This window comes from Salmo trutta, chromosome 17 (genome assembly GCF_901001165.1).
Source record: "Salmo trutta chromosome 17, fSalTru1.1, whole genome shotgun sequence".
NCBI classification, from domain to species: Eukaryota; Metazoa; Chordata; class Actinopteri; order Salmoniformes; family Salmonidae; genus Salmo; species Salmo trutta.
Genome location: NC_042973.1, coordinates 20,522,691 through 20,549,870, shown reverse-complemented (window position 1 = coordinate 20,549,870; position 27,180 = coordinate 20,522,691). Strand labels below are relative to the sequence as shown.

Sequence of the window (27,180 nt, the reverse complement as noted above, 5' to 3'; positions counted from 1 at the left end):
GTTGCCATTCCAGGCACTGATGCAACCAGTCAGGATGCTCTCGATGGTGCAGCTGTATAACTTTTTGTGGATCTGGGGACCCATGCCAAATCTTTTCAGTCTCCTGAGGGGGAAAAGGTGTGGTCGTGCCCTCTTCACGACTGTCTTGGTGTGTTTGGACCATGATAGTTTGTTGGTAATGTGGACACCAAAGAGTTTCTCTCGACCTGCTCCACTTCAGCCCCGTTGATGTTAATGGGGGCCTGTTTGGCCCTCCTTTTCCTATAGTCCACGATCAGCTCCTTTGTCTTGCTCACACTGAGGGAGAGGTTGTTGTCCTGGCACCACACTGCCAGATCTCTGACCTCCCTATAGTCGGTCTCATTGTTGTCGGTGATCTGGCCTACCACTGTTGTGTCGTCAGCAAACTTAATGATGGTGTTGGAGTTGTGTTTGGCCACGTAGTCGTGGGTGAACAGGGAGTACAGGAGAGGACTAGGCACGCACCCCTTGAGGGGCCCCAGTGTTGAGGATCAGCGTGGCAGATGTGTTGTTGCCTACCCTTACCACTTGGGGGCGGCCCATCAGGAAGTCCAGGATCCAGGTGCAGAGGGAGGTGTTTAGTCCTAGGGTCCTTAGCTTAGTGATGAGCAGTGTGGGCACTGGTGTTGAATGCAGAGCTGTAGTCAATTAACAGCATTCTCACACAGGTGTTCCTTTTGTCCAGGTGTGATAGGGCAGTGTGGAGTGCGATTGCGTGATCTGTTGGGGCAGTATGCGAATTGGAGTGGGTCTAGGGTTTCCGGCATGATGGTGTTGTGAGCCATGACCATCCTTTCAAAGCACTTCATGGCTACCGACGTGAATGCTACAGGTCAATAATCAATTAGGCAGGTTACCTTCGATTTCTTGGGCACAGAGACGATGGTGGTCTGTTTGAAACATGTTTATAGACTCGGTCAGGGAGAGATTGAAAATGTCAGTGAAGACATTATGGGCTAAGTGTAGTGTCAGCTAGGCAAATCAAAGTGCAACACTTATTTGGAGACTGATACTGTTAGGTATTATTTTTATTTATTTTATTTCACCTTTATTTAACCAGGTAGCCTAGGTGAGAACAAGCTCTCATTTACAACTGCGACCTGGCCAAGATAAAGCAAAGCAGTACAACACAGAGTTACACATGGAATAAACATACAGTCAATAACACAATAGAAAAAGTCTATATACAGTGTGTGCAAAAGAGGTAAGATAAGGGAGGTAAGGCAATAAATAAGCCATAGTGGTGAAATAATTACAATTTAGCAATTAAACACTGGAGTGATAGATGTGCAGAATAGGTGATGCTAAAAAATAAAGGGTTATGCATGCCAAATATCCTCTGGGTAGATGGAGTGAAGCCTACATGGCCATTTGTTGTAAGGAAGTGTACACCCCTATAGCCTACCCTTATTGAGAAGCGGATGTTAGTCTTCCGATAAATCATCCTGCACTGGACCAAAAAGGACTCAATTTGTCACTTTGTTTTCACATCCTCTGTAGCCTACACAATAAATGTAAAGTCAAAATGATTCTCACTTTAAGTTTTGTGTGCTTTTAGGTTAAGAAGAAATAATTTCAATATTTACTACTTTATATAAATCAATATTTGACAATATATCAATCTAGTTTGTGACAGAAGTATGTGGACACTTGCTCATCTAACATCTCATTCCAAAATCATGGGCATTATGGAGTTGGTCCCCCCCTTTGCTGCTATAACAGCCTCCACTCTTCTGGGAAGACTTTCCACTAGATGTTGGAACATTGCTACTGGGACTTGCTTCCATTCAGCCACAAGATCATTGGTGAGGTCAGACATTGATGTTGGGCGATTAGGCCTGGCACGCAGGCGGCATTCTAATTCATTCCAAAGGTGCTCGTTGGAGTTTAGGTCAGGGCTCTGTGCAGTCAAGTTCGTCCACATTGATCTCAACAAATCATGTCTTTATGGACCTCACTTTGAGTACAGGGGAATTGTCATGCTGAAACAGGAAAGGGCCTTCCCACAAAATTGGAAGCACAGAATCGTATAGAATGTCATTGTATGCTGTAGTGTTAATTTCCCTTCACTGGAACTAAGGGGCCTAGCCCAAACCATGAAAAACAGACCAACCCCAGACCATTATTCATCCACCAAACTTGACAGTTGACACTATGCATTCGGGCCGGCAGCGTTCTCCTGGTATCCACCAAACCCAGATTTGTCCGTCGGACTACCAGATGAAGCATGATTCATCACTCCAGAGAACATGTTTCCACTGCTCCAGAGTCGGCTGCTCGTCCATGGAAACCCATTTCATGAAGCTCCCGACGAACAGTTATTGTGCTGTCGTTGCTTCCACAGGCAGTTTGGAACTTGGAAGTGAGTGTTGCAACCAGACGATTTTTAAGCGCTATGCGCTTCAGCACTCAGTCGTTTGTGTGGCTTACCACTTTGCGGCTGAGCCGTTGTTGCTCCTAGAGGTTTCCACTTCACAATAACAGCATTTACACTTGATCGGGGCAGCTATTGCAGGGCATACATTTGAAGAACCGACTTGTTCTAAAGGTGGCATTCTATGAAGGTGCTGTGTTAAGTCACTGAGCTCTTCAGTAAGGCCATTTTACTGCCAATGTTTGTCTATGGCGATTGCATTGCTGTGTGCTCGATTTTTATATACCTGTCAGCAACTGGTGTGGCTGAAATAGTCAAATCCACTAATTTGAAGGGGGGGGGGGGGGCGGCACATACTTTTTTTTTTATATATATATACTGCTCAAGAAAATTAAGGGAATACTTAAACAACACCATGTAACTCCAAGTCAATCACACTTCTGTGAAATCAAACTGTCCACTTAGGAAGCAACACTGATTGACAATAAATTTCACATGCTGTTGTGCAAATGGAATAGACAACAGGTGGAAATTATAGGCAATTAGCAAGACACCCCCAATAAAGGAGTGGTTCTGCAGGTGGGGACCACAGACCACTTCTCAGTTCCTATGCTTCCTGGCTGATGTTTTGGTCACTTTTGAATGCTGGTGGTGCTTTCACTCTCATGGTAGCATGAGATGGAGTCTACAACCCACACAAGTGGCTCAGGTAGTGCAGCTCATCCAGGATGGCACATCAATGCGAGCTGTGGCAAGGTTTGCTGTGTCTGTCAGCGTAGTGTCCAGAGCATGGAGACGCTACCAGGAGACAGGCCAGTACATCAGGAGACGTGGAGGAGGCCGTAGGAGGGCAACAACCCAGCAGCAGGACCGTTACCTCCGCCTTTGTGCAAGGAGGAGCAGGAGAAGCACTGCCAGAGCCCTGCAAAATGACCTCCAGCAGGCCACAAATGTGCATGTGTCTGCTCAAACGGTCAGAAACAGACTCCATGAGGGTGGTAATGAGGGCCCGACGTCCACAGGGGGGGTTGTGCTTACAGCCCAACACCGTGCAGGACGTTTGGCATTTGCCAGAGAACACCAAGATTGGCAAATTCGCCACTGGCGCCCTGTGCTCTTCACAGATGAAAGCAGGTTCACACTGAGCACGTGACAGACGTGACAGAGTCTGGAGACGCCGTGGAGAACGTTCTGCTGCCTGCAACATCCTCCAGCATGACCGGTTTGGCGGTGGGTCAGTCATGGTGTGGGGTGGCATTTATTTGGGGTGCCGCACAGCCCTCCATGTGCTCGCCAGAGGTAGCCTGACTGCCATTAGGTACCGAGATGAGATCCTCAGACCCCTTGTGAGACCGTATGCTGGTGCGGTTGGCCCTGGGTTCCTCCTAATGCAAGACAATGCTAGACCTCATGTGGCTGGAGTGTGTCAGCAGTTCCTGCGAGAGGAAGGCATTAATGCTATGGACTGGCCCGCCCGTTCCCCAGACCTGAATCCAATTGAGCACATCTGGGACATCATGTCTCGCTCCATCCACCAACGCCACGTTGCACCACAGACTGTCCAGGAGTTGGCGGATGCTTTAGTCCAGGTCTGGGAGGAGATCCCTCAGGAGACCATCCGCCACCTCATCAGGAGCATGCCCAGGCGTTGTAGGGAGGTCATACAGGCACGTGGAGGCCACACACACTACTGAGCCTCATTTTGACTTGTTTTAATGACATTACATCAAAGTTGGATCAGCCTGTAGTGTGGTTTTCCACTTTCATTTTGAGTGTGACTCCAAATCTAGGCCTCCATGGGTTGATAAATTGGATTTCCATTGATTATTTTTGTGATTTTGTTGTCAGCACATTCAACTATGTAAAGAAAAAAGTATTTAATAAGATTATTTATTTCATTCAGATCTAGGATGTGTTGTTTAAGTGTTCCCTTTATTTTTTTGAGCAGTATATATTGTATATTTATTGTACCTGTGAGATTTTTTAAATTTAACCTTTTATTTAACTAGGCAAGTCAGTTAAGAACAAATTCTTATTTACAATGATGGCCTACCCTGGTCCAACCCTAGCCCGGACGACGCCTGGCCAATTGTGAGCCGCCCTATGGGACTCCCAATCACGGCCGGTTGTGATACAGCCCGGAATCGAGCCAGGGTCTGTAGTGACGCTTCTAGCACTCGGGACCCTTATAGCCTTAAGGTATCCATTTTTTCTTAAAATATTTAGATGTAGCAATGCTTTGGAATTCAATGATTGTAAATGAATTTGTGACATTAGATATGTGCTTTATTTTAAAAGGTGCAACTATAATTTAAAAACTATAAAGTGAAACACCGCGGGCATGAAATAACCGTATGTCTAGTGACGTCGTCCTTTTTCCGCTGTCATTCCCGTATGTGCCTCCACGATGAGTGCAGGCAAGCGGGAGTAGCGTTCCAACAAAAGTGTCGACCAAGACAGTCGCTCGGATTTTAACTTTATTTTGCACAAATAACCAGAAGAATGGAGTCGGAGTTATGGAATTAAAGCTACGAGCAATTGCAATGGACGTTTTTCTCGTGGAATTACTGTTTTATAGTACCTTGCTCTCCGTAGTTAATGGTAAGTAATGACTTTTATTGTTCGGACTTTGCTCCGAGCTTACAAAGTTTTAATGTTTTTTTAGAAAACACTGGGAAGCAATGTGGCTTTAGTTACGTGAATGTGTCTCGCTAGAGGTCTGTAGTTATAATAGCCATAATTAAGTTATCCATTTGTGTTTTAAAGTTAAATTGGCATGTATTTTCGTATACTTTATTTAAATATACGTTTCAGCCTTTTCTTTACAAGTTGGATACTCACTCCGTGGCAAGGCTATCGCAGGAGTTCACTCAAGTCTAAACTTTCACGCGTTTTCAATTGATCAGAAGAGTGAAACTTTTCAAAGTATGAAATTTGACTTTATTTAGCCCAACTTTACTTCATTCTTGCGGGGTACAGCAAAAGTTCATTTTAGAGCCTATACTCCGAGGCCTAAATGCACCGCAATTGATCGCCGGTGTCGGGTGTCATAAGGACACCCTTTCTGCTTGAAAGTGAGCAAGGTTTGTGGAAAGGAACGACGTTATTTCTCTGATTCTTTCCACACACTTTGTTTTGGAGTAGCAAAATATAGGCCTACAGAATGTCCCAATGAGATAGGTGAGACAGTCTTAATGTGCATGAATAGGCATACAAATGTTCATTTTAGTTATTTTGTAACATTCCATATCTAATACAAGTCTACAAGTGGGACTAGGTCTATAGAGTTCCTGGTTATTTTGGTGCGTCTTTTGTCTATTACACTGTTATAGGTCCCATACAAATATTGTATGCACTAGTAGACAGCTGTTTCCAATAGGTTGACTATGGATGAGTTTGCACTATAGATGAATGGACTGTATGGATACAATTAGTTAATCTTTGATCAAATACCTAGGCTGGCTATGTCTAGGAATAAATAAATCAAGTCTTTCTGTATGCAGTGTATTTGCATGATTAGGCCTGCACATCAAATGCAGTAGGCAACAATTTCCAGAAGTTGAAATAGACAGAATCTTTTTCGGTTTTATGGCCATTCTTCTTTCAAGTTGAAAATGGCAGATTAGAACATCTCTTTTAAAGCCCACAATGAATTTGTTGATCCATTTTCCTGGCATTGATTTGGGTGAATTATCATATCGAGTGTGTTATCATGAAATAGTCTCTTTCGCCAACTCTGATGAATGAACTGTTTATTTAGTTTATTTAGTTACACCCATGTGTCACTGCTACGGTATAAGCAGTATGTATCAACCTGAGAGAGAATCTCTGTGTGTGACTTCGACAGAATTTAGGGAGGGGGTGAGCGGATGTAATACACACTCACAGGCTAAAACACAAAACAAGTGTCATTAAACGCCAGTCAAGCCAAACACCCAGTGCTGTGTGTAGAGAGATGCTCTATATTGCCCTGTGACTTGTATCAATCACTGTTTATTCAAAAATAAGCCCATATATTTTATGTATGATTTAGAAAAGTTTTAAACACTCACATCTCACATTACACATCCCAGGTAAGATTCAGCCCTTAGATCACTTGTGTTCAACATTTTAAAAATAAGTTTCACCGTGTTATGTACTTGTGTTGCTTTCTTGCGACTGCATTTCATCATTAATCAATCCTATCATACCTACGCTATTTATCCAATAGATCTGAGTTTTGGCTACTTTTAATATAAAGCATTGCAGTGTATGGAAAAATTTGCTTGCCTTGAGCTGTTGATGTTATTAAATTCCATGTGTGAAGAATGTATGCATATGGATTAAATATTTTTCCAGTTTTCTTCACTTTTGAAATACAAATAGGTTATTGGTTTCATTTTATCTGGGGATTTAGCGAGGAAGTTTAGTGGGAGTCTACTCAGTAGTAGGCTGTCTTGATTTCCCCTGGTTCTCCCACACTCCTTTCCACAACACCTTGGCCTACTCTTCCTCTGTCCTCAACCCCACACACCCAGACACTGCACAGCGCTGATAAGGCTTTAGAGTCAGGGAACTGGTTGGTCTTCCTTCCAACCAGAACAAAACAATACAAGAAAAGAAGAGTTAGGGAATCACTTCTCAAGCTGTGCACAGTGCTAGAGCAATGGCGGCTTTCTGCCTTTCCTTTCAGGACGCTCCTGAATACATCAATGATGTTGCTCTTGCTGCTGGTGATTCTCTTATCAATCCCAGAACAACAGCAAAACGAGTCCTATATCAACATAACCTGAAAGGCCGCTCAGCAAGAAAGAAGCCACTGCTACAAAACCGCCATAAGAAAAGCCAGACTGCGGTTTGCACATAGGGACAAAGATAGTACATTTTGGAGAAATGTCCTCTGGTCTGATGAAACAAATATAGAACTATTTGGCCATAAGGACCATCGTTATGTTTGGAGGAAAAATGGGGAGGCTTGCAAGCCCGAAGAACACCATCCCAACCATGAAGCACGGGGTTGGCAGCATCATGTTGTGGGGGTGCTTTGCTGCAGGAGGGACTGGTGCGCTTCACAAAATAGATGGCATCATGAGGGAGGGAAATTGTGGATATATTGAAGCAACATCTCAAGACATCAGTCAGTTAAAGCTTGGTCGCAAATGGGTCTTCCAAATGGACAATGACTCCAAGCATACTTCCAAAGTTGTGGCAAAATGGCTTAAGGACAACCAAAGTCAAGGTATTGGAGTGGCCATCACAAAGCCCTGACCTCAATCCCATAGAAAATGTGTGAGCAGAACTGAAAAAGTGTCTGTGAGCAAGGCCTACAAACCTGACTCAGTTACACCAGCTCTGTCTGGAGGAATGGGCTAAAATTCACCCAACTTATTGTGGGAAGCTTGTGGAAGGCTACCTGAAACGTTTGACCCAAGTTAAACAATTTAAAGGCAATCCTACCAAATACTAATTGAGTGTATGTACATTTCTGACCCACTGGGAATGTGATGAAAGAAATAAAAGCTGAAATAAATCATTCTCTCGACTATTATTCTGACTAACTGACCTAAAACAGGGAATTTTTACTCAGATTAAATGTCAGGAATTGTGAAAAACTGAGTTTAAATGTATTTGGCTAAGGTGTATGTAAACTTAACGACTTCAACTGTATATGTTTGGGCTTCTTGCAGTCAATTTGCAGTCTACAAATTATTTGTAGTTATGTTCCGGCCCCCCGACCATCCGCTCAAGGGGAAAAAAAAGTCCCCCGGCTGAATCTATTTGATGATCCCTGTTCTAGTGTATATAGAGTTGATGATTCCCTCACCGGTTAGACCTAGATGGTAGTTCTGAGTTAAGCTACAGCCTTATTAGCTACAACACCAAATGAAAATTTGGCCCATAGGCTGTTTGTTTCCATGTATATATTAGCTGGATAATCCTGCTGGTGGAGCCACTTGAACATGATGATGGTAAAATAAGGAACCACATTCTTCTGAGTGAATGATCGTGCCCAGAGGCCAGTCATGGATGTTTAGGGAAGAGCTGGCATTGTTTCTTGTAGTGAGACTGGCTTCTCCCTGGCCCTACCTCTTGGGTTGTGGCAGAGACAGAGTGCGACTGCTTTGTAGAATGTGGAGTGGACAGGCCTGGCTGCTGCCTCTGCTCTGTTCTCATAAAAAGATCAGCTGTTGTGGAGAGATTGATTTTTGTAATCCCCGCTGTTATGTATCCACTTGGGGCTGAGGTGTCAAGAATCCTCACTGATGGCTTTCGTTGGTCTCTCCCTGGGCCTCCACATTCTGCTGTCTTTTTAGGAATGCCTTTGGATTACCAGTGCTGCATATTTATTTTCAACACGCCAATACACACAACCACTTAGGACTTCTACACTACATCCTTGAGATCTCATAAGAAGTATGTAGGCTACTTGTTGTATGCCAAGTGTTGACTATTCCTATTTTCTAAAGGCAGCGTTTCTGTGATAGTGGCATTTCTAGAGCATAGGCCTAGTTCTCCTGTACCTTTTTTAGGGAGGGATACTGTGTTCAATGTGTTCTTATGTTCCTCTGTAGCTCTCACTTATCCTCTTTCAGTTTTGACCTATGAACCTGTGATTCAGGGAAGAAAGGAAAGAGGCACACATGGCCTTATGGTTGAATTAGGCTATGACTTGTGGCTTACATCTAACATCAAATTGTATTGGTCACATACACATGGTTAGCAGATGTTATTGCAAGTGTAGTGAAATGCTTGTGCTTCTAGTTCAGACAGTGCAGCAATATCTAACATGTAATCTAACAATTCCACAACAACTACCTAATACACACAAATCTAAGTAAAGGAATAAGAATATATACATATGAATATATGGATGAGCAATGACAGAGCGGCATAGGAAAGATGCAAAAGATGGTATGAAAATACAGTATATACATGAGATGAGTAATGCAAGATATGTAAACATTATTAAAGTGACTGGTGATCTGTTTGTGAAAGTGGCCAATGATTTCAAATCTGTATTTAGGCAACAGTGTTAGTGATGTCTGTTTAGCAGTCTGATGGCCTTGAGATAGAAGCTGTTTTTCAATCTCTCGGTCCCAGCTTTGATGCACCTGTACTGACCTCGCCATCTGGATGGTAGCGGTGTGAACAGGCAGTGGCTCGGTTGGTTGTTGTCCTTGATCTTTTTGGCCTTCCTGTGACATTGGGTGCAGTAGGTGACCTGGAGGGCATGTAGTTTGCCACCGGTGATGCGTTGTGCAGACAGCACCACACTCTGGAGAGCCTTGCGGTTGTGAGCGGTGCAGTTGCTGTACCAGGCGGTGATACAGTCCGACAGGATGCTCTCGATTGTGCATCTGTAAAGGTTTGAGGGTTTTTATGGCAAATTTCTTCAGCCTCCTAAGGTTGAAGAGGCGCTGTTGTGCCTTCACCACACTGTCTGTGTGAGTGGACCATTTCAGTTTGTCCGTGATGTGTACGCCTAGGAACTTAACTTTCCACCTTCTCCACTGCTGTCCTGTCGATGTAGATAGGGGGGTGTTCCCTCTGCTGACCAGACCTCTCGCGCCATTTCGCGCATGTTGATTTTGTCCACCCACACCAGACGTGATCAGGACATGCAGGTTGAAATATCAAAACGAACTCTGAAACAATTATATTAATTTGGGGATAGGTCGAAAAGCATTAAACATGTCAATTTAGCTAGCTAGCTTGCTGTTGCTAGTTAATTTGTCCTGGGTTATTAACATTGGGTTGTTATTTTACCTGAAATGCACAAGGTCCTCTACTCCGACAATTAATCCACAGATAAAAAGGTAAACGTTTGTTTCTAGTAATCTCTCCTCCTCCAGGCTTCTTCTTTGGACTTTATATGGAGGTTGGCAACCAACTTGAAGGTGCATTACCAATTGGACTTGAGTGTGAACCTCAGTTCATCTTTCAATTACCCATGTGGGTATATGCTCCTAAAAAGCAATGTGGAGATGGGAGAAGAGGGACTTGCAGCGATTGTATAACATGTATGTGTACATTTATTTAGCAACACTTGTGCATGTGACACGAGCGGTGTGGTCAGCATGTCAAGCTTCTTCTCCCTCGTTCTTCACAAGTACCTGTATGATAGCAGTCTTCTCAGTGTCTCTCTCACTGTCTAGCAGGTGCACCCCACTACAAAGACATATGGTATGTGTTTGTGGAATCCAGATTTTATGCCGCAATAAAGTCATGGTCTTAACAAGGTTATGTTGGACATTGAAGCCTATGTATGGGGAGGGTAGAAACTAAAGTTTGACGTTTAAAATGTGTAGCTCATTTGTTCATTTGCCTCCCAACCCTTTTGTAGTCAATAATGAGGAGTCGTGTTCTGAGGATGTGTAGATAGACGGGCAGTACATTGTGATTAGTCTGGGTTTTTACCCTGTTCAGAGGAAGTCCTTATAAGCAGCAACAAGCAGCAGACTGTCTGGCTGGCTCCACCATGTTAAAATCTGATGTCTGTGCCAGCTTCACAAATCCAACATGGCCTATGATTAGAAGGTCACAGGTATGGACCTAAGGGGATTGAAGCAAGTGGTTATACCCCAGAGAAAGTTAGAGCATTTTTTTTGGGGCACCTTTTTATGTAAAACACAAACATTGCTGACTAGGCTAATTGTTTGCCTATGGGCAATTCCACAGTAACGTAATTATGCTTATACTCAGATTTTTGTATGCCAAGCAAAAAACATTGGTTTCAAAGTTTAACAAACCATACAACTCTATGCACAAGGGCTACTTTGATCAATTTCACAAAACATTTACTGGAAGAACTGTGCAGATGCAAAGTTTGATAACATAATCACGGTAAAATCTCCCTCTTTTTTTTTTATGCGACCACGTCCAAAAACTCTTAAAAATATCTGCTCTGAATTAAGATTCAGTGATGTCTGCAGAAAGAATGGGCTGTCAGCTATGACATGACACCTTGAGTTTTAAAACATCTATTTTGGTTATTGAACTACAGTAGGTGAAGTGTATTTACATCCAGTAACGGAAATACGGTAATGGAATTACACCATGGGTCCCTGGTCTGTGCTGTACATAAATGCCTAATTTATGAATATCATTCTCTTCATGGTGATGTATCCTGAATAGGTACACAAAGGTTGAAATGTGCAATATCCTTCATTTGCATATTTGGGTATTATTCTACACACTGGCTATTATTGTAATCCGCTCCGCCCCCAAACAAGATATGTACATTATACTGTACTCTGACCACCAGATGACAAAATAACTTGTGAGTTGAACATAACAGTATGGCAGTGGAAGGGAGGACAGTAGGAGGTGACTCAACTGGTTTGTGACTACAATGATTTCCCATTGTAGCCAATTCAATTGCATTAATTCCATTACCGATTTTGTTAACAGCATTACGTTTTAATCACTTAATAATTCATAAACAAACTTGATATCATTAACACTAACTAATTGGTAGGTCTACCCTTGTTACTTCTGTGAACTTTCGTAATCCTCCCTCTTCATTAGTAAGAGAAATTAGAAAATATCTTAAGGATATGTGGGTTTTTGGTAACACAATTACAAGGCAATGTTTCTTAAACTTACAGAAGGCAATTTCCAAAACAAAAAATGTGTTATTAGTTGGCAGGGGTCTTTACTTCATTGTGTTTTGATATATTTCTTCTGCATTTTAACACTTTTTTTTCTGGTGAATTTATTTACCAGAAATCAAAGACTTTGCTTATTCCTATTTTTTGGGGGATGGAAATGGTTAAAAAAAAATGTGTGCCTTAAAATAAAATTGACTCTCTTGGTTTTCATTTGACACCTACATTGCTACTGTCAGGGTTTCCGCTAGGAAAATGTGGCGCCGGACCACATGACCAGAAAGATGTAAAATTTACCGGCCATTTGAGAAATTTACTGGACCCATATGCATTGCTCAGAATGACAGAAATCCCATTTAGATTATGGTAATGCATCTTAACAGAACGTGCAACTCCTGTTCCGTATGTGACCAAGATGAAAATCTCTGTTATACATTTTGAAAGAGGTGGAATCTAAAGATGCAACAACTAGGATGGGTTGCTAATATGACTAGGATTGTGTCTTTGGCTTCTGCACAACAAAAGAAAGTTGATATGAAAACCAACAAAACAGGAGAGAAAGTTCATAACGGTGGGTCCAATAGGGAAGTAAATGGAAATACATGTTCCCAAATGATATAATTAGTCCTGTCTATATAGAAATAAAGAAAAGCATTCAAAATGCATGACTTAGCCACAGAGGAATCAAGGATCATTAGCTTCTTTAAAAAAATTGCTGTAGGTTGTTTCGACTCACAAGCTTGTAGGTCTATGCCTATTTCTTTGGCTGCCAATGGAACATGGTATATGAATGTGTCCATATGGCAGAGGCTGGTGATCTCGCATTAGTTGACTTTTAACTTTAAGATTTTTATCATTTTAATTCCGATTTTTATGATTAACCATGTGACAATGATTTTGAGAAACAAAAACACACGCTGATAGCCTTTTGCCTTCACTTCAATGTTGAATGGAATGCGGGCTTCAATTACCAGTTTAAAAAAGAAATACAATTGTAGCTATTTTTAATCATGCACCAAAAAGCTTTTTAACACGCGATTGCATTTAGAATTGTCGTGCAATGAATGGGCTTATAAAAGCACGTTTTACTACAGCAGGAGAAATCCCACTCAAAATAGGCTCTGTATGCTGTTCGCGTGTGACGGAAACCCTGGCCAACGGAAACCCTGGCTACTATGAACTTCACATGTTGGTGCTCATGGGTCCTTTTAGATGGAAATAGTTTTTTTCAACTCTATTAGGCCAAGTACAGATCTTGGTGTCTTGGTGCTTAGTTACCTGGCATGCTGGTAAACCACAGCGTGGCACACCAACCCACAGCCCCCTCTCCTCTTTTCTCTGCAGGGATTGTGTCAGCACTGTCTGCATGTGATGACATCAGTCTGTGTGCATGCATCCAATGCCCCCATCCCGCTCAACAGTCACTGAGGCACCACTTACTTACTGGGTGGCACATTATGCAATCCAGCCTTTGGCTATTGGCTTTCACTCTCATTGCGGAATATCTAACTCGATTCTAAATGTAACTAACGTGAACTGTCATGGAATTCTCTGTGTTAGTTCTCTTAGAATTCTCTTAGTTACTTTTCAACCTTGGTAGGTAGCTGTACTAAATGAGAATAGGATGTATGGCTGTGTACTTTTTCTTTAATGTAATGTATTTCTTCTCATTTTCCTCAGGATCCCCCTTGCTGCTGTTTGCCAACCGGCGGGATGTGAGGCTGGTGGATGTGGAGATGGGAAGGCCAGAATCAGCAGTGGTGGTCAGTGATCTGGAGGATGCTGCTGCTGTGGACTTCCTCTACTCTGAAGGACTCATCTTCTGGACCGATGTCAGCGAGGAGGCCATCAAGCAGACCTACTACAATCAGTCCACCGACTGTAAGCTTCACACTGCTACATCCAAGTTAGGGACTATTCTTATGTTGTTGTCTTAAGTGTGTTAAATATTTAGTTGTTTTTAAGTTTGGTGCAAATATAATCGAAAAACAAGTTATTCTGCAAAACATAGAAAAACTTGAAGAAAGGTCCAACACCTATGGATACATCTAGAAAATAACAGCAGAATGTCACTATTAATGGAGGGATATTGAAGTTTAGACCTAAGTGTTCCTACTGAAATGTTGGGCTTTTGTTTTCAGCTCTGAAAGAGGCCTTGGGGACAAGGCAAACGGTTGTTGTGTCGGGCCTCGACTCCCCTGACGGACTAGCTTGTGATTGGCTGGGCCGTAAACTATACTGGACCGACTCGGAGACCAATCGCATTGAGGTAGCCAACCTGGATGGCACCTCTCGCAAGGTGCTATTCTGGTTGGACCTGGACCAGCCCAGGGCCATCGCCCTGAACCCAGCCCACCGGTGAGTCTCTGGCCTGGCCTCTCTCTCTCCCCTGACTGGGACATTGGTGATGTATCCACAGCAGCAGCCCCTTCCATCCATGTGTATTTATGGTTCATATATGCATCTGTTGGTTGAGTGAGATGGTGGAAAACCTGCTTTTCAGCTGGGTCTGTTTCCTGTTGTTGTGTTGCGTAGATCCTCTGGAGTTGACTGCTCTTTTCTCATAGGGCACTGTTTGAAATTATATGTTGGAGACTAAGGATGTGTATCCATTGTTAGCATTATTGAGTCAGTATAATTTCACTCTAGTCAGTGGAAAGTACTGCAGGAATACCTTTTTATTTCATGGATTTGGTGCCATTTTTGAACATGTATGGTTTTGTGAAAAAAACTTCAAACCTCGAGCCTGTTTTGCAATTTATTAACATGGGATTATAAAACGAAACAAAGGTGAAGAGTGTAAAACGATGATCCATTCTTCCACAAATCTACATTTTAGATTTTAATGGAGGTGCAGAAGAGGTAGATTTGGCACATGCGCACTTGGTCAAAAACAATACTTACATTCTTTCCAGACAAGGCATTTTTTTCGGTTGCATGTAACTTCTTATTTAGACCTTTTATGGAAGTACATTCCGGCCGTAATGGCAGTAATGACGATAGTTGCTCTGCGAAACTCCATTATTTGGTAGGTACCGATCATACTTTGACATTATTAAGCTTGAAAGCTGGTGAAAGGCCAGTTGAATGGCTGCTTCCTGGACTTGAAGGAGAATCACCATATTCAACATTACATTTACATTTACATTACATTTAAGTCATTTAGCAGACGAGCGACTTACAAATTGGTGCATTCACCTTATGATATCCAGTGGAACAACCACTTTACAATAGTGCATCTAAATCTTTTGGGGGGGGGGTTAGAGGGATTACTTTATCCTATCCCAGGTATTCCTTAAAGAGGTGGGGTTTCAGGTGTCTCCGGAAGGTGGTGATTGACTCCGCTGTCCTGGCGTCGTGAGGGAGCTTGTTCCACCATTGGGGTGCCAGAGCAGCGAACAGTTTTGACTGGGCTGAGCGGGAACTGTGCTTCCTCAGAGGTAGGGAGGCGAGCAGGCCAGAGGTGGATGAACGCAGTGCCCTTGTTTGGGTGTAGGGCCTGATCAGAGCCTGAAGGTACGGAGGTGCCGTTCCCCTCACAGCTCCGTAGGCAAGCACCATGGACTTGTAGCGGATGCGAGCTTCAACTGGAAGCCAGTGGAGAGAGCGGAGGAGCGGGGTGACGTGAGAGAACTTGGGAAGGTTGAACACCAGACGGGCTGCGGCGTTCTGGATGAGTTGTAGGGGTTTAATGGCACAGGCAGGGAGCCCAGCCAACAGCGAGTTGCAGTAATCCAGACGGGAGATGACAAGTAGTTTGCCAAAAGGCACCTAAAGACTCTCAGACCATGACAAACAAGATTGCCAAGCATCACGTCTGGAGGAAACCTGGCACCATCCCTACAGTGAAGCATGGTGGTGGCAGCATCATGCTGTGGGGATGTTTTTCAGAGGCAGGGACTGGGAGACTAGTCAGGATCAAGAGAAAGATGACCGGAGCAAAGTACAGAGAGATCCTTGATGAAAACCTGCTCTAGTGGGCTCAACACCTCAGACTGGGGTGAAGGTTCACCTTCCAACAGGCCAACGATCCTAAGCACACAGCCAAGACAATGCAGGAGTGGCTTTGGGACAAGTTTCTGAATGTCCTTCAGTGGCCCATCCAAAGCCCGTACTTGAACATGATTGAACATCTCTGTAGAGACCTGAAAAAAGCTCCGCAGCGACCCTCCCCATCCAACCTGACAGAGCTTGAGAGAATATGCAGAGAAGAATGGGAGAAACTCTCCAAATACAGGTGTGCCAAGCTTGTAGCATCATACCCAAGAAGACTCAAGGCTGTAATCGCTGCCAAAGGTGCTTCAACAAAGTACTGAGTAAAAGGTCTGAATACTTATGTAAATGTGATATTTCATTTTTAATTTTTTTTCATACATTTGCAAAAATGTTAACCTGTTTTTGTTTCGTCATTATGGGGTATTGTGTGTAGATTGATGGGGGAAAAATATTTAATCAATTTTAGAACAAGGCTGCAACGCAACAAAGCGGAAAAAGTTGAGGGTTCCGAACACCCTCCGAATGCACTGTAAACATTACTGTACACTATGGCTGAGACGATTCCAGTTTCGCTATATTTTTTTTTTCATGGCAAAAATGAAAACACGAAGCAGACCAAACTCTTTTGTCCTTTAAAAACCTGCTGTTTGTAAAAGGTTGTGTGCTATAACTTGTGTGCTATAAATAAATACATGTGACTCTGGATGACAACATAATGATGTTTGTTTCCAACATTAGGGCTGTTTTCCTAAAGAAGTTAATTCTGCTTCATGTTTTGTTTCCTTGCCACACGATACAAACGAGTATTGCGATACTGGTTTCGTTCCGACCCTACTATAACAACGTCCACAACACATGCACGCCACTATTGGCAAGACTATTTCAGTTCATACACTATTGTAGGTGATTTAAATAACTGACTATAAGGCACACTATTCCCCTCTATAGACTCAAAAAGTGCAAGCTTTATAAAGCTTTTCAAACTTGTAAGGTGTTTGCAACATGTAGCCGCAAAACTTAAGACATTTTTATAAAAAACTAAGCCACCCATATGGCAACAATCACCAAGAGTTGACCAGGAGCATTTTTAAACAGAGGCAGAAAGACAGATGGTACAGTTACAGACTTGATTCCTTCAAACACGCTGCTAGACTTCAGAGACTGTTCAAGAGTGGGAGGGAGGGTTGGTAGGAAACGTGTGTGTGTTTGCATGCGTATATGTGTGCGTGTGTTGGTCAGCAGTCACTCACATCTCCTGTAAGACCAGATTCTGGTTCAGTGTAGACCTAGATCAGCATGTGTGTGCAACGGTATATTTTAAATCGGAAGAATATTCAAAGCATTAATATTTTAGAAGCATCAGATAGGATTAGCTTTAATGTTCCAAGGGAAAACTTGTCTTAGACACACAGCTACACACAAGCTACATAAAGTAAGATAACATGTAATGTAACATCTAATTAGCGTCCACTGGGAAACACTGACCAAAACTTTGGTTCCAGCCCTGTCACAATAACTCCTCCCTGGCTTTTTCATTCATTGTCATGTCAAACAGCATTGAATTCAAAGTGCCCACGATATCCCAAGTTTTGGTTGAAGTTTGTTTCGAAGCTTTCGATCAATCACAAAGGAGAAATCCCCAATTAAAACACTTGGAATGTACTGTATGTGTTGCCACCCTAGGGTCATGCACAACTCATAAAGCATATTTAGAACTTTTATTATTAAAAAACCTAAAATACGTTCAAATATGTCATACCGTCAAAAATGTGAAAAATATTGTGATATTTTGGCCATATCGCCCAGTCCTACCAACACCTTCTCTAGACATTTTGTGTACCACAGACCAGGACAATTGGGAAACCAGGAGGCAGCTCATATGTTTTGTGTCTGGTTAGGTTATTTTAGAACCGCTTTTCAGTTCTTAGACCGTTTTGATTCTGTCTATTTAACCGAACCTAGGGCCCACACCTAGATCTGTTATATTTGCTGGTGGGCTTCCCCGCCCATCCACCTCCATAGCTGTCTATGAATAGAAATTTAGCATGCCTAATTAAGCCTGCTTTCAATGTAGTGCACATTGAAGCGACTGCAGCTATTCTCGACACAACATGCAGACAGCTTGGAGATCTGCCAAATTTTAAGATGTATATCAGGCGTTGTCAGAGCACCTGTAGGCACGTGAATTTGTGTGTGTTTGTGCATGCGTATGTGCGCGAGCATCTGTGGTTTTAAAATGAGGATAAGTAGAAAAAAGTTTTCATCTTTCAAGCCCTTTGTAGAGCACCACTGATAAGACTCACTCTGTGTTTTGCTGGGTGTTTTGTCTAGTTTGTTTCCAGTAGAGGTCGACCGATTATGATTTTTCAACGCCCATACCGATTATTGTCGGCCCAAAAACCGCCGATAACGATTAATCGGCCGATTTAAAAAAAAAAAAAATTGTTATTATTTTTTTCCTTTAATTTTAATTAAATTATTATTATTAGTTTTTTTTCATTTATTTGTAATAATGACAATTACAACAATACTGAATGAACACTTATTTTAACTTAATATAATACATCAATACTATCAAGTTAGCCTCAAATAAATAATGAAACATGTTCAATTTGGTTTAAATAATGCAAAAACAAAGTGTTGGAGAAGAAAGTAAAAGTGCAATATGTGCCATGTAAAAAAGGTAACGTTTAAGTTCCTTGCTCAGAACATGAGAACATATGAAAGCTGGTGGTTCCTTTTAACATGAGTCTTCAATATTCCCAGGTAAGAAGTTTTAGGTTGTAGTTATTATGGGAATTATAGGACTATTTCTCTCTATACGATTTGTATTTCATATACCTTTGACTATTGGATGTTCTTATAGGCACTTTAGTATTGCCAGTGTAACAGTATAGCTTCCGTCCCTCTCCTCGCTCCTACCTGGGCTCGAACCAGGTGCACATCAACAACAGCCACCCTCGAAGCAGCGTTACCCATGTAGAGCAAGGGGAACAACCACTCCCAAGTCTCAGAGCGAGTGACGTTTGAAACGCTATTAGTGCGCACCCTGCTAACTAGCTAGCCATTTCACATCGGCTACACCAGCCTAATCTTGGGGGTTGAAGTCATAAACAGCGCAATGCTTGAAGAATTGCGAAGAGCTGCTGGCAAACGCACGAAGGTGCTGTTTGAATGAACTCTTACGAGCCTGCTGCTGCCTACCATCGCTCAGTCAGACTGCTCTATCAAATCATAGACTTAATTATAACATAATAACACACAGAAATACGAGCCTTTGGTCATTAATATGGTCGAATCCGGAAACGATCATTTCGAGAAACTAAACGTTTATTATTTCAGTGAAATACGGAACCGTTCCGTATTTTATCTAACGGGTGGCATCCCTAAGTCTAAATATTCCTGTTACATTGCACAACCTTCAATGTTATGTCATAATTATGTACAATTCTGGGAAATTAATTACGGCCTTTTGTTAGGAATAAATGGACTTCACACAGTTCGCAATGAGCCAGGCGGCCCTAACTGCTGTATATACCCTGACTGCTTGCACGGAACGCAAGAGAAGTAACACAACGTCACATCCCTAGTTATAAGAAATTCATGTTAGAAGGCAATATTAACTAAATATGCAGGTTTAAAAATATATATTTGTATATTGATTTTAAAGAAAGGCATTGATGTTTATGGTTAGGTACATTGGTGCAACGACAGTGCTTTTTTCGCAAATGCGCTTGTTAAATCATCACTCGTTTGTCGAAGTAGGCTGTGATTCGATGAGAAATTAACAGGCACCGCATCGATTATATGCAACGCAGGACACGTTAGATAACTACACATGGTTGATGATATTACTAGTTTAACTAGTGATTATGTTAAGATTGATCGTTTTTTATAAGATAAGTTTAATGCTAGCTAGCAACTTACCTTGGCTTCTTGCTGCCCTCGCGTAACAGGTAGTCAGCCTGCCACGCAGGCTCCTCGTGGAGTGCAATGTAAGGCAGGTTGGAAAAACGAAGGTTGGAAAAACTAATCCCCGAGGTGACAAGGTAAAATTCTGTTGTTCTGCCCCTGAACAAGGCAGTTAACCCCCGTTCCTAGGCCGTCATTGAAAATAAGAATGTGTTTTTAATCTGACTTGCCTAGTTAAAAAAAGGTGTAAAAAAAAATCGGTGTCGAAAAATACCGATTGTTATAAAAACGTGAAATCGGCCCTAATTAATCGGCCATTCCGATTAATCGGTCGACCTCTAGTTTCCAGCTTCATTTGGCACCAACAACAAGACTCACCTGGTGAAAATAAAAACCTACCATTTGTTAGGACTTTTCTTTCATAGGTATCAGATGTGGTTATGTGGGTGGGTTTGTTGGCCTGATCAGATTGGTTGTGATTTTGACACAATTATTTTCCATCTCAGCTATATGTACTGGACAGACTGGGGGGAGGAGCCTCGCATCGAGAGGGCAGGGATGGACGGAAGCAACAGGAAGATCATCGTGGAGGTGGACATCTATTGGCCCAATGGCCTCACCATTGACCTGGACGAGCAGAAACTGTACTGGGCAGACGCCAAGCTGAGCTTCATACACAGAGCCAACCTGGACGGCTCCTCACGGTTAGTTGGTCTTCTCTCTCTCTCGAGCACACATTTTCTCCCTCTCTCCCTGTTCTTCTCATTATTGTTTTTTACACCCTTAGTGGAAAAACAGCCAGGGATCCCAGACTGAACTATGGCACTGGGCTCAACTTAATTTCAGAGGATGGTATGGATGAAACCTCCAATCCAAACACATTTGACTCTGGAGCCCCAATCCAAACATTTGCTCTGCACGTAGGCCCAGTTGTGACCCCTCCCTCCGTGTGGTTCACTAAACTGGAAATTACCTCTCCGCCATACTGTTGAAACCCTATCTGACTTGGCATTATGGTTGTGATTGGGGCCCTCGGGGCAAGGGTTGACTTTTCTTTGTGTAATTGAGGTTTAATGGCAATATTAATAAAGAGAGGTATGGCATGTTTACCTTTTCTTGTTTAGACAATAGACCACTTTCTATAGGATGTAGAATGAGAGAGCCTGTTTTCTCAAGACCAATGCAGTTGTATTGCCCTTAGAGTTTGTGTATAAGTTGCTCAGGAAAAGATGTCCCAATTTGAGATTGAGGATACGAATAAGATGCACCATGGTAGAATTTTCCAATTGGCAAGAGACAGTTGAATTGCATAACTGACCTCCAGTAATTGTACTCCATTGTTGAAGTTGTTCGGAATTATAATAAGCACTTTTACGGAGAAATGTAAACTTCATCCCAGAAGTAATTTCTGTTAGCATTTACCTATTCTCTGTGTTAAAGCGAGAGGTTTTGCTTTTCATGTGCACATTCTTGAGACGTCTGATTAATGGAGCAGTTTGCAGTATGTTTTTAATGGCTTCAAACACGCACATGTCCAACTTCCAAGTACGTCAAATGTGAAATAGCTGTGAAATCTGGATGTAATACATTTCTTCTCTCCCAACCAATTTCTTCCCACACTATTAACGTTTTGGGGAGAACATGCTGTCACCCTCTATCCCTCTGGAAATGGATCCCTTACCAACCAACCCTCCAAAGATTTGATGAGGTCCTAAACAGAATTCTGCTGTATCAGGATTCTTAACAGTTGTGCAGTGACATGCCATGCTTTGATCCTGAATGTATTTACAGTTGAAGTCGGAAGTTTACATACACCTTAGCCAAATACATTTAAAGTCAGTTTTTCACAATTCCTGACATTTAATCCTAGTAAAAATTCCCTGTCTTAGGTCAGTTAGGATCACCACTTCATTTTAAGAATGTGAAATGTCAGAATAATAGTAGAGAGAATTATTTATTTCAGCTTTTATTTCTTACATCACATTCCCAGTGGGTAAGAAGTGTACATACACTCAATTAGTATTTGGTAGCATTGCCTTTAAATTATTTAACTTGGGTCAAATGTTTTGGGTAGCCTTCCACAAGCTTCCTACAATAAGTTTGGTGAATGTTGGCCCATTCCTCCAGACAGCTGGTGTAACTGAGTCAGGTTTGTAGGCCTCCTTGCTCACACACACTTTTTCAGTTCTGCCCACAAATTTTCTATGGGATTGAGGTCAGGGCTTTGTGATGGCCACTCCAATACCTTGACTTTGTTGTCCTTAAGCCATTTTGCCACAACTTTGGAGGTATGCTTGGGGTCCAAGCTTTAACTTCCTGACTGATGTCTTGTGGATATATTGAAGCAACATCTCATCATTTTCCTCCCTCGTGATGCCATCTATTTTGTGAAGTGCACCAGTCCCTCCTGCAGCAAAGCACCCCCACAACATGATGCTGCCACCCCCATGCTTCACAGTTCGGATGGTTTTCTTCGGCTTGCAAGCCTCCCCCTTTTTCCTCCAAACATAACAATGGTCATTATGGCCAAATAGTTCTATATTTGTTTCATCAGACCAGAGGACATTTCTCCAAAAAGTACGATCTTTGTCCCTATGTGCCGTTGCAAACCGTAGTCTGGCTTTTTTATGGCGGTTTTGGAGCAGTGGCTTCTTCCTTCCTGAGCGGCCTTTCAGGTTATGTTGATATAGGACTTGTTTTACTGTAGATATAGATACTTTTGTACCCGTTTCCTACAGCATCTTCACAAGGTCCTTTGCTGCTGTTCTGGGATTGATTTGCACTTTTCGCACCAAAGTACATTCATCTCTAGGAGACAGAACGAATCTCCTTCCTGAGTGGTATGATGGTCCCATGGTGTTTATACTTGCATACTATTGTTTGTACAGATGAATGTGGTACCTTCAGGTGTTTGGAAATTGCTCCCAAGGATGGGAGCAATTTATTTTCTGAGGTCTTGGCTGATTTCTTTTGATTTCCCCATGATGTCAAGCATAGAGACACTGAGTTTGAAGGTAGGCCTTGAAATACATCCACAGGTACACCTCCAATTGACTCAAATGATGTCAATTAGCCTATCAGAAGCTTCTAAAGCCATGACATTTTCTGGAATTTTCCTAGCTGTTTAAAGGCACAGTCAACTTAGTGTATGTAAACTTCTGACCCACTGGAATTGTGATACACTGAATTATAAGTGAAATAATCTGTCTGTAAACAATTGTTGGAAAAATTACTTGTGTCATGCACAAAGTAGATGTCTAATCGACTTGCCAAAACTATAGTTTGTTAACAAGAAATTTGTGGAGTGGTTGAAAAACGAGTTTTAATGACTCCAACCTAAGTGGATGTAAACTTCCGACTTCAACTGTATGTCGTCACTGGCCTGACTGTGTTGTCTGGTGGAGCAGAAGGGAGCAGAGTGCTGTACTAGTGGATGGGGCCGCACTTTGTGCTGTGCTGTTCTGCTCTGACTTACTTCCCCACTGAATCAGGACAGCTGTACCATTAGTGCAACCGTTCCCCTTCTAAAGAGTGTACCAGATGCTCCATTAAAGTCTGACAACCTGATTTGTTTTATTACCTCCTGGAAAAGGCTTGAAGCGGCTCCTGAACGCTACGTGTTCTAACAGATCCGCTTTAGGGTCTCACAAAGATCCTAACTAAGGGGCTCTCGGTTGTTTTTGGGTGGTTAGTTTTGAACTGTCATGCATTAATGATAAAAACGGTATTCTGATCTGTAAACATATGTTGAATTCACAGGGAGACTGTGGTGGAGGGCACCCTCACCCACCCGTTTGCCCTCACCCTGTCAGACGAGACTCTCTACTGGACAGACTGGCAGACCCGCTCCATCCACGCCTGCAACAAACACACTGGAGACAAGAGGAGGGAGATACTTAGTGGAATCTACTCCCCCATGGACATCCAAGTGCTGGGTTCAGATAGACAGCCAGATAGTAAGTACTGCTGGGTCCAGATAGACAGCCCAGACAGTAACTGCTACTGGGTCCAGATAGACAGCCCAGACAGTAACTGCTGCTGGGTCCAGATAGACAGCCCAGACAGTAACTGCTGCTGGGTCCAGATTTACTGTCTGGGCTGTCTCTGCTGATGGGTCCAGATAGACAGCCAGACAGTAACTAATGCTGGGTACAGATAGACAGCCAGTTATTAACTGATGCTGGGTCCAGCTAGACAGCCACACAGTAACTACTGCTGGATCCAGCTAGACAGCCAGACAGTATCTACAGCTGGGTCCAGATTAGAGGTCGACTGATTCTGATTTTTCAACGGATACCGATTATTGGAGGACCAAAAAAAGCCGATACCGATTAATCGGCTGATTTGCAGAAGAAGAAAAAATGTATTTGTAATAATGACAATTACAACAATACTGAATGAACACATTTTAACGTAATATAATACATCAATAAAATAAATGTAGCCTCAAATAAATAATGAAACATGTTCAATTTGGTTTAAATAATACAAAAACAAAGTGTTGGAGAAGAAAGTAAAAGTGCAATAAGTGCCATGTAAAAAAAGCTAACGTTTAAGTTCCTTGCTCAGAACATGAGAACATATGAAAGCTGGTGGTTCCTTTTAACATGAGTCTTCAATATTCCCAGGTATGAAGTTTTAGGTTGTAGTTATTATAGGAATTATAGGACTATTTCTCTCTCTACCATTTGTATTTCATATACCTTTGACTATTGGATGTTCTTATAGGCACTTTAGTATTGTCGGTGTAACAGAATAGCTTCCGTCCCTCTCCTCGCCCCTACCTGGGCTTGAACCAGGAGCACATCGACAACAGCCACCCTCGAAGCATCGTTACCCATCGCTCCAAAAAAGCTGCGGCCCTTGCAGAGCAAGGGGAACAACTACTCCAAGTCTCAGAGCGAGTGACGTTTGAAACGCTATTAGCGCACGCACGAAAGTGCTGTTTGAATAAATGCTTACGAGCCTGCTGCTACCATTGCGCAGTCAGACTGCTCTATCAAATATCAAATCATAGACTTAATTATAACATAATAACACACAAATACGAGCCTTTTGTCATTAATATGGTCGAATCCGGAAACTATCATTTCGAAAACAAAACGTTTATTCTTTCAGTGAAATACGGAACCGTTCTGTATTTTATCTAACGGATGGCATCCCTAAGTCTAAATATTGCTGTTACATTGTACAACCTTCAATGTTATGTCAAAATTATGTACAATTCTGGCAAATTAATTACGGTCTTTGTTAGGAATAAATGGACTTCACACAGTTCGCAACGAGCCAGGTGGCCCAGACTGCTTGCACGGAACGCAAGAGAAGTGACACAATTTCCCTATTTATAAGAAATTCATGTTAGCAAGCAATATTAACTAAATATGCAGGTTTAAAAATATATACTTGTGTATTGATTTTAAAGAAAGGAAATGATATTTATGGTTAGGTACACATTGGTGCAACGACAGTGCTTTTTTCGCGAATGCACTTGTTAAATCATCACACGTTTGGCGAAGTAGGCTGTGATTCAATGAGAAATTAACAGGCACTGCATCGATTATATGCAACGCAGGACACGCTAGATAAACTAGTAATATCGTCAACCATGTGTAGTTAACTAGTGATTGTTAAGATTGATTGTTTTTTATAAGATACGTTTAATGCTAGCTAGCAACTTACCTTGGCTTCTTGCTGCCCTCTCGTAACAGGTAGTCAGCCTGCCACGCAGGCTCCTCGTGGAGTGCAATGTAAGGCAGGTGGTTAGAGCGTTGGACTAGTAACCGGAAGGTTGCAAAAACGAATCCCCGAGCAGACAAGGTAAAAATCTGTCGTTCTGCCCCTGAACAAGGCAGTTAACCCAGCGTTCCTAGGCCATCATTGAAAATAAGAATGTGTTCTTAACTGACTTGCCTAGTTAAATAAAGGTGTAAAAAAAAAAATCGGTATCCAAAAATACCGATTACCGATTGTTATGAAAACTTGAAATCGGCCATTCCGATTAATCAGTCGACCTCTAGTCCAGATAGTCTGACAGCCAGACAGTATCTAACGCTGGGTCCAGACAGCCAGACAGTAACTAATGTTGGGTCCAGATAGATAGACAGTCACACAGTAACTCATGCTGGGTCCAGATAGATAGACAGCCACACAGTAACTCATGCTGGGTCCAGATAGATAGACAGCCACACAGTAACTCATGCTGGGTCCAGATAGATAGACAGCCACACAGTAACTCATGCTGGGTCCAGATAGATAGACAGCCACACAGTAACTCGTGCTGGGTCCAGATAGATAGACAGCCACACAGTAACTCGTGCTCGGTCCAGATAGATTGACAGCCACACAGTAACTCGTGCTGGGACCAGATTGACAGCCAGACAATAACTAGTGCTGGGTCCAGATAGACTGACAGCCAGACAATAACTAATGCTGGGTCCAGACAGCCAGACAGTAACTAGTGCTGTGTCCAGATAGATAGACAGCCTGACAGTAACTAATGCTGGGTTCAGATAGATAGACAGCCCGACAGTAACTAATGCTCAGTGCAGATAGATAGACAGCCACACAGTAACTAATGTTGGGTCCAGACAGTAACTAATGCTCAGTCCAGAAAGACAGCATGGCAGTAACTAATTCAGGGTCCAGACAGCCAGCAAGACAGTAACTCATGCTTGGTCCAGACAGCCAGCAAGACAATAACTCATGCTTGGTCCAGACAGCCAGACAGTACCTAATGCTGGGTCCAGATAGACCGACAGCCACACAGTAACTCGTGCTGGGTCCAGATAGATAGACAGCCACACAGTAACTCGTGCTCGGTCCAGATAGATTGACAGCCACACAGTAACTCGTGCTGGGACCAGATTGACAGCCAGACAATAACTAGTGCTGGGTCCAGATAGACTGACAGCCAGACAATAACTAATGCTGGGTCCAGACAGCCAGACAGTAACTAGTGCTGTGTCCAGATAGATAGACAGCCTGACAGTAACTAATGCTGGGTTCAGATAGATAGACAGCCCGACAGTAACTAATGCTCAGTGCAGATAGATAGACAGCCACACAGTAACTAATGTTGGGTCCAGACAGTAACTAATGCTCAGTCCAGAAAGACAGCATGGCAGTAACTAATTCAGGGTCCAGACAGCCAGCAAGACAGTAACTCATGCTTGGTCCAGACAGCCAGCAAGACAATAACTCATGCTTGGTCCAGACAGCCAGACAGTACCTAATGCTGGGTCCAGATAGACCGACAGCCAGACAATAACTAATGCTGCGTCCAGACAGCCT

The 27,180-nt window shown here is 42.5% G+C and overlaps 1 protein-coding gene across 1 annotated transcript in view; it reads left to right on the top strand.

The window, feature by feature from the left end:
- The first annotated feature begins 4,774 nt into the window (after window positions 1-4,774).
- Window positions 4,775-27,180, top strand: part of LOC115151831 (low-density lipoprotein receptor-related protein 5-like) — an 86,182-nt gene continuing 63,776 nt past the window's right edge. Inside the window, exons 1-5 of the mRNA XM_029696092.1 lie at window positions 4,775-4,996; window positions 13,663-13,863; window positions 14,124-14,340; window positions 20,397-20,594; window positions 23,650-23,846. Coding sequence (XP_029551952.1) covers window positions 4,912-4,996; window positions 13,663-13,863; window positions 14,124-14,340; window positions 20,397-20,594; window positions 23,650-23,846 — 898 coding nt within the window. The 5' untranslated portion in view covers window positions 4,775-4,911. The remainder of the gene's footprint in view (window positions 4,997-13,662; window positions 13,864-14,123; window positions 14,341-20,396; window positions 20,595-23,649; window positions 23,847-27,180) is intronic.